This window comes from Canis lupus, chromosome 8, assembly GCF_048164855.1.
Source record: "Canis lupus baileyi chromosome 8, mCanLup2.hap1, whole genome shotgun sequence".
In the NCBI taxonomy this organism is placed as follows: Eukaryota; Metazoa; Chordata; class Mammalia; order Carnivora; family Canidae; genus Canis; species Canis lupus.
Window position 1 is genome coordinate 25,163,117 of NC_132845.1, and position 15,233 is coordinate 25,178,349.

General features: G+C 34.5%; 1 protein-coding gene across 4 annotated transcripts in view; it reads right to left on the reverse strand.

The window, feature by feature from the left end:
- DPYD (dihydropyrimidine dehydrogenase) overlaps positions 1-15,233 on the reverse strand; it is a 790,677-nt gene that overhangs the window by 131,976 nt on the left and 643,468 nt on the right. For all 4 annotated transcript variants that reach the window (XM_072834642.1, XM_072834646.1, XM_072834643.1 and 1 more), the window contains one exon: positions 14,193-14,335. In XM_072834642.1, coding sequence (XP_072690743.1) covers positions 14,193-14,335 — 143 coding nt within the window. The remainder of the gene's footprint in view (positions 1-14,192; positions 14,336-15,233) is intronic.

Here is a 15,233-nt window from a genome sequence, read left to right on the forward strand (position 1 = left end):
GTCAATGGACAGAACACAGAGGATCAGATCACCTGTGGTAATTGCAAATTAATGCTCTCCTGGTAATAGCATTAACTACACACTATTGATCTACAATTGAATCATAGAAGCTACTGAGAAGTGATTTTACTTTCCTATTTTTTGTGCTTTTATTGCTTTTTCCATAATGCATTTTTCTTTCAACTGGAATTTTCCCTAATTATCTCCATTTTTAATTTCCCACAGTGAGATGACTTCTAACTTGTAATTAGAATCTGTAAAAATTCATGTCTCTGTCTCAGAAGCCTTTTAGAAATCTACTGAACTAGAACTTTGATGCCATAAAACACATACATGATGCACAGATATGTATTTCTAGAGAGTCAAGCTCTTGCTTTTCTTTTCCAGTTAGATAAAACAGAAAACTATTTGGTTCTCTATCTGAAATTATACTTTGGTGAGCAGCCTGCAATAAAACATTCTAAAGTTTCCCCTAAAAGCATTTTCTTTGGGAGCATTGATGATGAGATTGTATTTCCTAGAACAAACTTTTCACACATAGTTTATTTCAGAAATGATTTTTTAAAAGGATAAGTGTGAGAGGAAGATGCAATAATCCGGAAAATATTTATACATATCTGCACAGAATATTTCTGATGAAGTCCATAGTTCCTCATGTTTGTGTCAAATTCTTAACTGTTATTAATTCTTCTATCTGAGGGAACTAATCATAAGCTTGTATTTCAGTGTTAAACTTGATTATGCTTCTAGGCTAGGCAGGTCATCTGGTTTAAGCCTGGTTTCTGAATTGTGAGTTAGGAGTCACTGACCTAAAGAGATTTCCTAATAGCAATTGCCTTTACAACTTCTCATAAACCTTAAGCTTATCATTGATCTTGTAAACTTCTAAATTGGAGATATAGTTGTGATTTATAATAAAAGTCTTTCTAAAATATTTTTAGGCCTGTAAGAACTTTGATATTTTACTATAATTTCTCTCATAATTATTATTTGCATCAAGACTCACAATTAATACTGCAAAAATAAATGTGCATTCAAATTCTTTGCTTCTTCTTTATTTCTCAGTAAATCATTGTTTTCTGTACCAGAAAAACCCTTAATAAATGTCAGTTGCATGACTGGAATTACACAATTCTGTTACTCTTTTTTCTAGGAGTTTATAATTAAAGACAAATATATTCACAGTTGATATTCATTTTACAATGAATCTTCAGAGCTGCCCCAGGATGCTGAAGTCTCCCTGATGTGTCAGGCATTGCTGGATGGTGAGAAGAGTAAATGAACCAGGGTGGCTGGAGCAAGAAGGAGACCTTCCAGAGACTGTGACTCAGATTCGTGATATTCTCTTTAACATATTAAATATCGCTTCTTTCTTATAACAACTCAGTGGGATAGGTACTATATAAGTCCCATTTTATAGGTGAATACACAAAAGTTTACGCAAGTTAAATAATTAGCTCAAGTTTCTCCAGCCATTAAATGGTGGGGCTGGCAGTTGAACAAAGGACGGTGGAACTTCTTAACTATCACACTATCCATGACAATACAACCAAATCTGGATACATAACAATGGCACACGGTACTGCTAAGAATATTCAACTATAGTGAACTGAGGTTTTTGACAAATGCTAGGAACCAACAACAAGGTTTACTAAATAAATGCATTAAGCACGGAGAAGTTGAGAACATCAGTTTGCCAGATAAACAAAACCAAACCTGTGATATGGAGGTGGAAGGCAGAACCTCGGGAAGAAGACACACCACCAATCTTTCTAAAGTTGTTCTCAAGCTCAGTTCTAGTTGTGGCTCAGAGCCCCAGGCATTGTGGTGCAGCAACTGTCTAGCAGGGCCTTCCTCCCTTCTCTTTTCTACTCCATCAACGCAGCCTTACACACATCCCACATCAAGACCAGATAGTCAATAAATGAATCTTCACATTTTTCTAATCCGTGAATGGACAAAATCTGCTCCATTAGAAATGGGTTAGGAAGAAAATCAGGAGTGTCTCAACAGGAAATAAAAAAAGAAAAAGAAAAAAAAAAAGGAAAACTGGAATAAGATCAGAATGCACCACAACTAAAATGATGACTTGATCTTTTCCAAAGAAAATAACTCCAGGGAGTCTAGTTTGCTGTGCATATATTGTGGGGGTTGGTGACCAAGCATGAGGCTTACTATAAGACTTACATGAAACTTGTACACTTCTGTAGGTGTCAGGAGGATAAAAGTTCCTAAAGTTTGGTTTGTTATCATTGCAAAAAGAAACTGCTGCTCCCAAACATAAAAATGTGCTCAAAAATCAAAGGAATCAGTTTTAAAATAGCCTGAAAAAAAATACTAACTCTGTTTTGTTCCCATTAAAATAGGGATAAGGCAGACAGAAGTCATTTAAAAAGAAGAGTGGCCAACGGCGCTTGGGTGGCTCAGTCGGTTAAGTGTCTGTCTTGGGTCCTGATCTTGGGTCCTGATCTGTCTTGGGTCCTGGGATGGAGCCCTGCATCGGGCTCTTCCTGCTTGTGCACTCTCTTGCTCTCTCTCTCTCTCTATCAAATATATAAATTTTTAAATCTTTTAAAAAAAGAAGAATGGCCATAACCCCAGGAACATCATTATTATAATAAGCTAATAATTCAGTGTCATTTCAAAAATGTAACTAAGTGATAAAAAATCAGGACAGTACCTACAAAGCAAAATAGTTGTATAAAAAATGGAAAGCCATGATTAGAAACTCTTAGGGAGGTAGGCATTTATGAGGAATCAACTGTAAAATGTCTTTCATGGTCTGTATTTTCATTCTTTTCTTGCAAGAGAAAACAGAATGACATAAACAATCTATTCTAATCTGAATCTTTGGGGGAAAAATTTATATATACACATGAAACACATGATAAAACTAAGTGATTCTGGAAAGGGATTTGTGTTAGTCTGATTTTTGAATTAATATTTAATAGTCTTTTTAGTGTTGTTGATGATTAACAAAACATGAACTCAGAGATATGTTTCCTCTAGAAGTGATCAGCTTGTGTTGATAGTCACATTTGGGGGGCCATTATCCTTGGGAATAATCAAAAAATTATCTGCAAGGCAACTAGCCAAGGATGAAGGAGGCTGCCGGTATCCTTAGAAGAAGAGGGAATTGAAATCTTGGGAGGATAAAAACCATTAATTAAAAAGCGAACAAAATGCCATGGAAGTACAAAGTAGAAAGGGCCCACTGGGCATTAATTTGCTCCTGGATCTGAGGAGATAAAGAGAAAAGGGGTGTGGAGTCAGCCTGTGGAAATGTAAAGACTGTCACTCTTCAATAGTTTTCCATTAAACATAAAATAACATCTAAATATTATGGCCTACAGTGCCCTATAAGATCCAACTCTGCCTATGTACCTTTACCTCCTATCATCTTTACATCTGCTGTGCCCCCTGCCGGTCCTGAAACAGGGCAAGACTGTTCTCACTCTCGAACTCTACAGACTTTGTATTTTTGCCCTTGCTCTTCCTTTTGGCAGGAAGACACTGTTCTCCCAGACTTCTGCATAGCTGGATATTTTTTTTTTTACTCATTTGAGTCTGGACTCAATTATCTTATCACTCCACTGAGGGAGGTTATAGACTGTAAGGTTGCTGAAGGCACTGTCAGTTGTCTGGGAACATCTTTGTTTTCTCATGGCTAGAACCATGCCTGGCATTGTGGGGACATATTATATGATAAGCAGAGATGTCATCTGATGAGAGTTCAGTGGGGACATTACTTCTCTTTTTCTAGAAGTCATATTTCAGATGAAACTAACATCATATCAGCTTTTCGGGGGGAAGCTATATCAATAAGCTGTTTGTGTTGACCTTATTGTTAAGCTTTTCCACAAAATCTTCTCTTTCCCATGTCACCTCCATGTTAGAGGTATAATTAAGTTTCTACATCCTAGGATAGGATCACATATTTATCATTAATCAGCTTTATCATCTTGTATTGCACCAGTCATGTATGTATTCTTTGCTTGTCCTGAATCTGCTTTGTAAGTTACTCTGCTTCCATATTTAATGTTACTTAAGAATTTGGATTTCTAGATTTCCCCAAAACAGAACCCAGAAGCACCTGGATTGCCAGTTTTTGGAAAGCTCAGAATGTCCTTTGCTCAGCATGTGGAAATTTATCAGAATTCAAAGTAACGTTGCAAACTGAAGAAGTCCAAGGTAACTTATTTAGCAAAGAATAACTGTGGGACCTGAAACTATAAAAAAAAAAAAAAAATCCTTGAACCGAGTGTTGGCAGTAATTTCTCTGACATTGGCCATAGTAACTGTTTTCTAGATATGTCTCCTCCGAGGCAAGGGAAATGAAAGCAAAAATAAACTATTGGGACTACATCAAAATAAAAACTTTCTGCACAATGAAGAAAAAAATCAATAAAACTAAATGACAACCTACTGAATGGGAGAAGATATCTGCAAATGACATAGCCAATGAAGGATTAGTATTCCAAATACATAAAGAACTAATACAACTCAAAATCCAAAAAAACACATAACCCACCTAAAAATGGGCAGAAGACATGAACCTCCAAAGAAGACATACAGATGGCCAACAGACCATGAAAAGATGCTCAACATCACTTATCATTGGGGAAATGCAAATGAAAACTACAATGAGAGTATGGAATTGTTAAATCACTATATTTTACACCTGAAACTAACATAACACTTTATGTTAATTATCTCGGATTAAAGTAAGAATTTAAACTACAATGAGATGTCACCTCATTGCTGTCAGAATGGCTATAATAAAAAATACAAGAAACAAGTTTATCAGCGAGGATATAAAAAAAAAAAAAAAGAATCCTCCTACACTGTTGGTGAGAATGCAAACTGGTGCAGCCTCTGTGGAAAACAGTACAAAGGTTCCTCAAAAAATTAAAAATGGAATACCCAATGATTCAGTAATCACACTACTGGATATTTACTGCAAGATACAAACACACTATTTCAAAAGGATACATGCACCCCCATGTCCTGTGTTTATTGCTGCATTATTTACCATAATCAAACTATGGAAGCAGCACAAATATCTACTAATAGATGAATGGATTAAGAAGATGTGAGATACACACACACACACACACACACACACACACAATTCAGTATTACCGGTCATAAAGAGAATGAAATCTTGCCATTTGCAACAACATGGATAAAACTAGAGAGTATAATGTTAAGTGAAATGTTAATAAGAGAAAGACAAATACTATATACTGCCACTCATATATAAGGAACTTAAGAAACAAATGATCACAGAGAAAAAAAGAAAGACAAACCGAGAAACAGACTTTTAACTAAAGAGAACAAACTTAAGGTTATCAGAGGAGAGGGAGCTGGGGGGGGGTTGAGTGAAATAGGTGATGGGGATTAAAGAGTACACTTATTACAATGAAAAAATTATTTAATAAAGACCAAGGAGTTCACCTATAAAACGATAAGATTGGGATAAACTCTGCACAGTTGTAGTATAAGAATTGAGAATGAATCACCCATTAATAAGTCTAGAACAGAGAGAGCATTCACATGTTTATGATGAAGTTCTCTTCCATTTTGTTAGCCCATTTCTTAAGCACAGTAACACAGATTGTAGGGGATGCAGACACATATCATGGAGCAGAAATCAGGAAACATGGTTTCTAATCCTACTGGGTTAGCCAGTTGACAAAATAAACTCTAGTACATTGCCAATTTGCAAATCTGTAAAGTGGGGTTAAAAATGCTTACTGATATTGCTATAGCTCTGTAAGAGCCAAATGAATTAATAATTGGAAAAGACTTTTTTAAAAACAGAAGGTAATATTCATCAGATCATTAATATTCTTTACCATAAAATGGTTATGGCACAAATCTTTCTAAATATTTATACAGTCTGAATTCTGAACCCTAACTTAGTATTAGAGCCCATAAAATATTGAGGTAGACTTTAAGACAAATACACAATTATACATATCCAAATGAATGTGGCCTTTTCTAAATAATCACTTTGGTTGGCATTGCTCAGAAGAATTTTGTAACACCTCTTTTTTGAGCTGTTTATTAAAGTCAGTTTATGAACTGCCAGATAAAAGAGACTTCATATGTCTAATTCAGTTCAGTAGTCAACTCTCTAGCTTTGTTTATAGGAAATCAAATCCACTCTCAAAGTATGAGGAGTAGTTTCTGATGATATTCAAAATATGTTGCTCCCAAAGTGACTATTTCTCACAGTCATTTGGATAGATAGTTATGGGATGGTTATTAAAAAAATCAGTTACATCCAATCAGAACTCATTTCAAATGATATTGATAAACTTGAAAGGTTGAGAGAAAAGCAACAAAGAAAACATAATTTTTGGAAAATAATGTGTAACATAAGAATATCTAAACAAATGGGATTTAAAAAAAAAAACTGAGGGCGGCTGGGTGGCTCATTCGGTTAAATGGTTGCCTTGGGTTCAGGTCATGATCTCAGGGTCCTGAGATCAAGTCCCATATTGGACTCCCTGCTTAGCAGGGAGTCTGCTTTTCCCTCTGCCCTTCTCTGTTCTCTGCCCCCTACTCCTGCACATGTGTGCGGGCTCTCTCTCTCTCACACACACACAAAATAAAATCTGTTTAAAAAATGAATAAAAGAATAAATTGTTTAAAACTGTGGTCAGGAATTGAAGATTTTATACCAAGAAATGTAACTAGTGGTTTACCATATCTCTACATGCAATGCATAAAAGAGCAGACAACATAAAAGATCTAGTCAGAGTTAGAAAAAAAAATCTTTAGCCAAAGAAGTTTATACAAGATCAAAAATTTCATATAGCTGTATCTGTAAACATTTTCACTAATTCATGGTTATTTTCGCACACAAAAAAAACAGTTATTGCAGTTATTGCATGATACTGTTACTTTTTCTTATGTTAAAACTGTCTTCTAAAAAGATTAGATGTAATTTCAATTAATTTCTTTGAATTTAGATGTTAATCTTTCTATCAAGTGGAGAGTGGACAATCATTGAAGGCCTAACAGATTTCCATTTAATTTCCTCTGTTTGCTTATAAACAACGTTGTTGCATGGGAATCACGATGCTTTTCAAAAATTAAAATCTTTTCTGTTAAAAGTAACCATCCATTAAGGTAATTTAAAATAATGTAATAATTGACATGGTAATTGGAATTTCATTGAATGGATACTAAAAGCATATTTTTTCTTATATATTGCTCTGACAATACAGTTTCTATTTTTTTCAATACCTGCTTGCATATTGTTCTTAAAATTGTAAACGAAATACTCATTAAATCTAGGAAATAAAAAACTGCAGAGTGGAAAGAAAAATATGTCTATTTTAACTAACTCTGTGAAACGGTTCTGATGCCATTTAAAAAAAACTTTGAATGGTATCAACTATTCTTTTTTCATATATCATAGCCTGACTTTAAAGTGAATGAAGATGGAAGAAAAAATAAGAAATCATTGAATAACTCTTTCCCACCTACCCAATAAAAATTTAGAATATAGTGTACAAAATTTTTATCACCTCAAGATCCCTGTCAATAGAGTTGAAGAACTAAGGTCTTCCTGTGTGTTACGACCACAAGACAATGTCGGTAATGCATATGCACTCATGTGGAAACAGTGTCATCGTCTGCTTCAATTACTTCTTTTTCCTTAGTTTTAATAAAATAATACATCTCCTGATCACATTAAAAAATTCCATTTAACTTCAACTAGCTCCATTAGAACAGCTTTGATTATTGTTAAGGATTGATTTGGTTATCTTCGTTTAGTGAGCGTCCATCATGCGACTATGGCTCTTCACAGTAAATGCCCAGTATGCTCCCTTTTCCTGTTGAATTTCAGGGTTTTCTATTAACTTCAGTGACAAATCCTAACAAAAGAAATGGAATAAAAAAAAAAAACCCACGCATACAATCTCAATGAAGGCACAGGTCATAATTGTACATGAATGAACTGATGGCTTCCTGTAATTTCCAATGTCCTGAATCAAAGTCCTTAAGAGATTAAATTGTAAAGGCAATATCATTAAATTAAACTATAGAAACTCAGAGTCATTCAGTGAAAAAAAAAAGGCAGTATAGTTCTTATATTCTCTATCTATATACAATAGAGGAGATTGAACATTTTGTGATGAAACCTATCACTAAAAGCAATGGACTCAGTCTGGGTTTTGTTTGCAACAGAAATCTCTAAATAGTTTTTTATTAACAGAAACTGCACACTATTACTTAAATCAGAAGAAAGGGATTTGGGCTCATTGGGAAGGCTAGGTCTGGGAGTAAAAAACTAAAACTTAAAGTAAAAAAATAAGAAAAATACTCAGATTTAATTTATTAAAGTCCTCTCTTCAAACTATGTTAAAGGACTATTATGCACATTATTTATTTACTATCCTCTTCATGAATAACTAATTGGAAGCCAGAAGCAAACTTCTATTTTTCAGAGTAACCTCCCAAAAAAATATTTTAAGGCCTCAAGACTTCATGAAGAGTTTGAGAACATAATTTAACAAGGAAGTATTTATAAATTTCAGTATTTGAAATTTACTAATAATTTTGATCTGTCATTTTTAGAGCTTTAACTTGCATATTCTAACTAATGAAAGCCTATCAAGTAAGAAGAAAAATCACATTTCAAACACACTGGAGTTTGCATAAATAAATTAGAAGTCAATTTAGCTGACTGACAAAGTTATAAGAGCAGTTACCCAAGAACACAAACCCATAATCGGTTTTGAACCATATTTCTTGGCCACAGTATTGTATCTGGTTCTGTTGTAAAAGTCATTTTCACTCCAAAGATGTACTAGGGAAATGATCTGGAACCCAAATTACTCTCTAGCTAATTCCTTAGTTTTTATATTCAACATTCACTGAAGGTAGAGTTTTTGGATGTTTCACCATTGAAATGTTAACATCCTTGTCAAAGCAGGTTACAGAATAAGATAATAGAAATAAACAGTGCCACTGAGAAATGATACATTACTAGAAATGGTAAGAAGACGTCAAAAGTTACCTATTAAAAGGCAACAAGAGACATTTGTTTATAAACTTCAAGGTGATCTACAATTATTTTGTAATTTTTATATTTCAGTTAACTCTCAACTAAAAATTTAAGCAATGGTGCTAGAACATAAGTATTTCCCTTCAATAAAAATTTCCTGGATTCACCAACTCCAATTATTCATACAAATGCTTTATAATAAGGCTTTTTTTCCCATAGCACTTAACATCTTACATACCATATAATATACTTACAGTTCATATTTATTATACATTATGTCTCTTCCCTCACTAAAATGTAAGTCCCAAAGATAATGGACTTTTCCCTGTTCTATTCACAGAAGAATTCCAAAATTCCTAGAATAGGAATAGGAATGTAGTAGGTTCTCAATAAATAATTATTGAATGAACAAATGTACAAATGATTCTTTGTGATACATGATGCTTAACAAGAAAGGCATGTTCTATCATACTTCCCCAACTTATGAAAAAACTTTAGCTTTCCATTTTGAAATGTCAGTACTTTTTCTAAAGTCACATAGAAGGTCATAGCTGTTGAATTCATTTAAACCTGAATTTGAAATTACTGACAAAATCCTTATTCCAGTAGTGAACTCACCTACCTAAGTAGTCTATGTATGCATATAAAGATCAGAATCAAAATATTTATGTCACTATTTCTGTACCCATTACTTCTCCTTCTATACCCCAGTGTTCAGCACCATCACCTTGATACATAAATACATTTCATTTGTCTGATCACATCTTGTAAAAAATGCATCTCGTCAGTATGTACCTCACTTCTGAGTACAAATCATTAAAAAGGTAGATTTGACAGTACTCCACCCAAAGATATGTAAGTGGATGAGCTCTTCAAGAGAAATATTACAGAACCAGAGAAGGGGACAGAATTGGGTGATAAGAGCCAGGGAGCAAATGGCATCAGAGAGATAGAGGGTGATGATGGAGGATTTAGGGCCTTGAAGTGTATGAAAAAGATATGAACTAACTACTGGGGAGAATTCTATGGGGATTAAAAAAAAGATAAATAGAAACAGATGCTGACTGGCACCCAAGGCCCAGCTGACATTAAACATTGTGAATTTGAAATAAATCCAATTGGCAGAGTTACTTGGATTTCTTTAATTTATTTAATTCAGCAGCCCAGGAGTATAAAAAATGAAAGGTTAGATTAATCCAGGACCAGGGAGCGGAATGGGGTCTAATTCAGTTACAATAGGAGAGACATAGAAATGTTGCACATTCTCCACTCCATGCAAATACAAAGCCAAAATTCTAAATTCAAGGATCTTCCCTCTCATAACCATCCTAAGTATATCTTAATAGTGATTTAGATTCAGTTCAGACTTTAGCTAACATTGGTTTAAAAATATGTCTGGCCAAATAAAACTCTGACTCAAGCTAATGGTGGAACTGATACATAATCTGTAACCTTCTACCAGAAGAAGCCTACATTCAGAACTTTGCATTTTTATAAAATCATCTGGGAACCAATATTTTACATGGCTGGAAAGTCTATCTGCAGGCCCTAGCTGGAGCTGAAGAGAAAGTCTTTGGCAACCACTTTATAGACCATGTTAACCCTTTCATCTCCTTTTCAGAATCCAGTTAGAAAAAAAAAAGTACAACTCCAACATACTTATTTAACAAATTCTTTCAACAAATGTGTGTTTCTGCTATATACCAAACAGTTCATACACTTGGTGACCCGTGTTTTAAGATGGGGCCTGGCATGAAAAGATAATTGAGCAACAAGTTTCCTCTTTTGAGATCTGAGCTAAGTGATATTAAACTGAGATATTTCATGTGAAAGTTGGAGCTACCATGTAGAGTGGGCTCAAGTGCCGTGTGGCAGGCAGAAGTTCAGAGGAGGCAGAAACAAGGGGTACGCTATGGAGAGAGAAATAGTGAACAAAATTATGGATTCCTCCAAGGGAGAAATCACATGGACCATAAAAGAGAGATGGAAGAGATCTCTCTTGAGAACTGCCCAATTGGTTCTTACAGTTCTAATTCCAGGTTCTCCTGATGCATGGAAATAGCAGGCTATATATTCTTAAGCTGCTTTGAGTAATTCCTTGCTTCTTGATCCAAGATGGGCCTAAGCGAAAATCACAATTTGAATGATCATTTCACCACACATTTTTGGGAGGACACATAGCATTTTACATATATGCACATACATAGTCCACAACCATGTACTATGTATGGTACACCTCTCCTCGAAACACGTGGTGATTTATTTTTCTATCTTTTCACATTTCTTCTCTTCTTTGCATCCTTTCTCTAAGGAATAAGCTATAGCCTGACTATGTCAGGCTTGAGTAGGTGGGGAAGACCTGCCTATTACTGATTTTCTCACCTTAGAAGTTTTAGGAGTGGGGACAGGCAACGTGAGCAGTTGGAAGAGCACTGGCTTTTCAGTTGTGAAACCTGATGTCTGAGTTCTGGCTCCAGCACTAGTCATGTGACTTTGACTACATTACTTGCATCCTCCAAGCTTCAGGTGATGGCAATCAAAGTACAGGCATACAGCAAAGATATTGTGGATTTGGTTCCAGACCACCACAAGAAAGCAAATAATGCATTAATCAAATTATTATTTTTTGGTTTGTCAGTGCATATAAAAGTTGTGTTTACACTATATTATAGTCTAATAGGTTTGCAATAGCATTATGTATAAAAAATGTACATGCTTTAATTAAAAAATACTCTATTGCAAAAAAAGTGCTAACCATCAACTGAGCTTTCAGTGAGTCATAATTACTGATCATAGTTTGCCATTATAATATATGTATAATAACTTTACAACTAGGAAATACTGCAAGATTTATCAAAATGTGATACAAAGATACAAGGTAAGCAAATGCTATTGGAAAAAATGGTGCCAGTTGGACTTATCTGATGCAGGGTTGCCACAAACCCTCAATTTTTTTTTTAAGATTGTATTTATTTATTTGAGAGAGAAAAAAAGAGCATGCATGAGTGGGGGTAGGGACAGAGGGACAAGCAGACTCACCACTGAGCAGGGAGTCCGTTGCAGGGGATCAATCCCAAGACACCAGAATCATCACCTGAACCAAAGGCTGCTGCTTAACCAACAGAACCACCCAAGTGCCCTTTACAAATCTTCAGTTTGTTAAAAAAAAAAAAAATCTATAAAGTGCAGTAAAGTGAAGCATGATAAAACTTTAACTCTTGGGTATGTGTGGAAATACTGTCTGTAGCAGTAGTTAGAACCAGCACATGGTAGAAAGTCAATAATCTTCCTACTCATGTGTGACCTACCCAAGAACAAGCATATTTTCTGGGGCCTACTAATGACCCACTCGTATCTTCCAGTCCATACATTTCTTCATGTTTGTGAAGGTAAATTCAGGTGATATTCAAGCCTAGACAAACATTAACCTCAGATTTTCCTTGAGGTTATTTTGCTCTTTGCTCTTTCTTCCTTCTTTCCTGATGTCTCAAATACTTCCTTTAACATTTCCTTTCTTTTTAAGGACTTCCTTTAGCCATTCTTTTAGCTATGGTCTCCTGGCAATAAATTCTCCTAGTTTTTCTTCAGTCAAGAATGTGTTGATTTCTCCTTCATTCCTGAAGGATATAGGATTCTGAGTTGATAGTTCTTTTCCTTCAACAATTGAAAAATACTGTTTCACTTCCTGGACTTTCCACTTTCTGATGAGAAATCTATTTCCATTAGAATTGTTTGTTCCCTCTAGGTGAAATTTTTTTTTTCTTGTTTCCAAGGTCTTTTTTTATCTTTAGTTTTCAGAAGTTTGACTATGATGTGTTTTGGTAAAGATTTATTTAGATCTATCATATTTAAGATTCATTCAGTTTCTTAAATCTATAGGATTTTGCCCTTTTACAAAAAATTAGGAAGTTTTCAAACATTATTTCTTTGTCATCCCCTCCTTCTGTGACCTCTCCTCTGATTGTTTGATCTTTTGTTATAGTCTCAGAGTTCCCTGAAGTTCTGCTCATTTTTTCCCCAGTCTTTTTTCTCTGTGTTGTCCAGATTGGTTAAGATCTATTGCTCTGTCTTCCACATCATTGATTCTTTCTTCTGTTTTCTCCACTCTGCTGCTGAGCCCATTAACTGAGTCTTAAATTTTAGTTATTACAATTTTCATTTTAGTTTTCATAACTTTCATAATTTTCCATTTGGTTCTTCTTTATATCTTCTATTAGCATTCTGATACATATTATTTCCACCTTAGATTGTATTTTGTAAGAGGACATTAAGTCTGATTGTCAAATTGGCAACAAGATATTTGTTCTCTACTTTCTTGCCAGAGTATATAAGTGAAGCTAAAGTGTATGCTTCCTAATTTCATTCGGTGGAGGTAGTAAGAATCCATTAATAAAGTATTACCTGAGAGATCACAGTCTAGACATCATATGAAAAATTTTATCCCTGGGTTGAATCAGACCATCCAAATCTGCATATCTGGCCTCAGAGAAATGTTTATACTATAATGTGCCAAGGCACTGTACTGGGCCTTTACTGAGTAACATAATAACAAGCAAGTGTATAAGTAATAAGTAATAAATTATATGTACGAATGGCATTAAGACTATAATGTATTACATCTCAAAGTATCCCTTTGTGACAGTAATGGAAGAATTTCTTTTAGCTCTGAACCACAAGAAGTTGAACAATCAATTTATATTTTGAAAGTTATGAAACCAATAATTTCCTTGCTTTGGCTGCCAGGAAATTCAGAGTCAAATTTGGTAATCCCTCCAGTGCCTTACAGCACAGATTTTGTATATTGGCCTTACCCTTGACTTCATTTTATTTTTCAAACATGATTTTACTTTTACCCATATTTCTTCATGCATTTCTTTTTTCCCCAGTTCTACAGTATGCATTTTGGTATCTGTTTTCATTTATTTTGGAAACAAGGAGATAAGCGAATATATATATTTTTTAAAGACACTGGGTTTGTAAGCTCTATCTAGGACAGGGAATAAGCCTTAGGTTTGTTTTTGACTCACAAAAGGAACTTAACGAGTGCTGCCATTTTAATCCCCCACTGTCTCTTTCTCAGCAGACCCTACAAGAATACATTTGTTGTCACAAAATTTACACTATATGTGTTAGATGGAGCTTTTTGAAGGGCAAACCCAAGTACTACCTGGAGGACCGAGGCTCCACTGTGAAGAAACTGAAGACCACTTTCAGCTGAGTCAATTCCACCAGTGGCCAAAATGGGAAATCCAGGCAAAGCACGAGCAATGGAGGTCACAGCTCTCAAAGCAATAGGTCTGATAGCTGTGCCTACAGGAAATAAGAATAATCAATGGTTAGCATATTGATCATTTGAGCATATTGCCTTATAATCATTATTATGTATTATGTAATGATAGTGTACTAGACTAAGTCAATTTTCTTTATCTTTACTTAAGATATATGTGTGTGTGTGTGCGTGTGTGGTGATACATATACATTGCCATGTTTTAAAGTATGTTAATTTGTAAATGGATGTGCATTTATTTTAAGAATTTTGATGCTATTATTGCAAGCAAATGTGTTATGCAAGTGGCTATAGCAACTTTAGAACTCCTGCATAAAATACATGCATAATACAATTTGATATACAGTAATATGTAAAAGATTATATGGAATATTCAAGCATCTGTTTTAAAAAGAACAAGGAACAGCAGATTTTGAAAAAGAAAAACAATCACATACAGTGCATAAATAGACATACAGCTCTGTTATGTTTCCACTAAGTATAAAGCAGCTGGTGTGAATAGAGATACTGTGAAAACAAGCAAGGTGCTGATAAACCTACAGATTCCATATTGCTTTTTACATGTATTATTCTCAATTTGATGAAATATAGTGAGCCCAATCAGATTTTTCATATATTAGAAAGTTTCAACCAAGGTAAGAACGATTTTCTAGAATTTAGTAATGAAAGAGTATGTGCTTAATTTCTTATACTTCACTCAGCCAGACGTTACCAATATATTATTCTCTAATCATAATGAAAACTTCATGGATGGACAGAACCCTTGGGGGTCGTTTTTTAAAATGATTATACTGTATTAAAGCTGCTTTCAACTCTCAAGGGTTAATATATCCTGAAGTAAATTAATACTTTCATCACATTGGAATAAAATTTGATATATCCTGAAGTAAATTAATACTTTCATCACATTGTAATAAAATT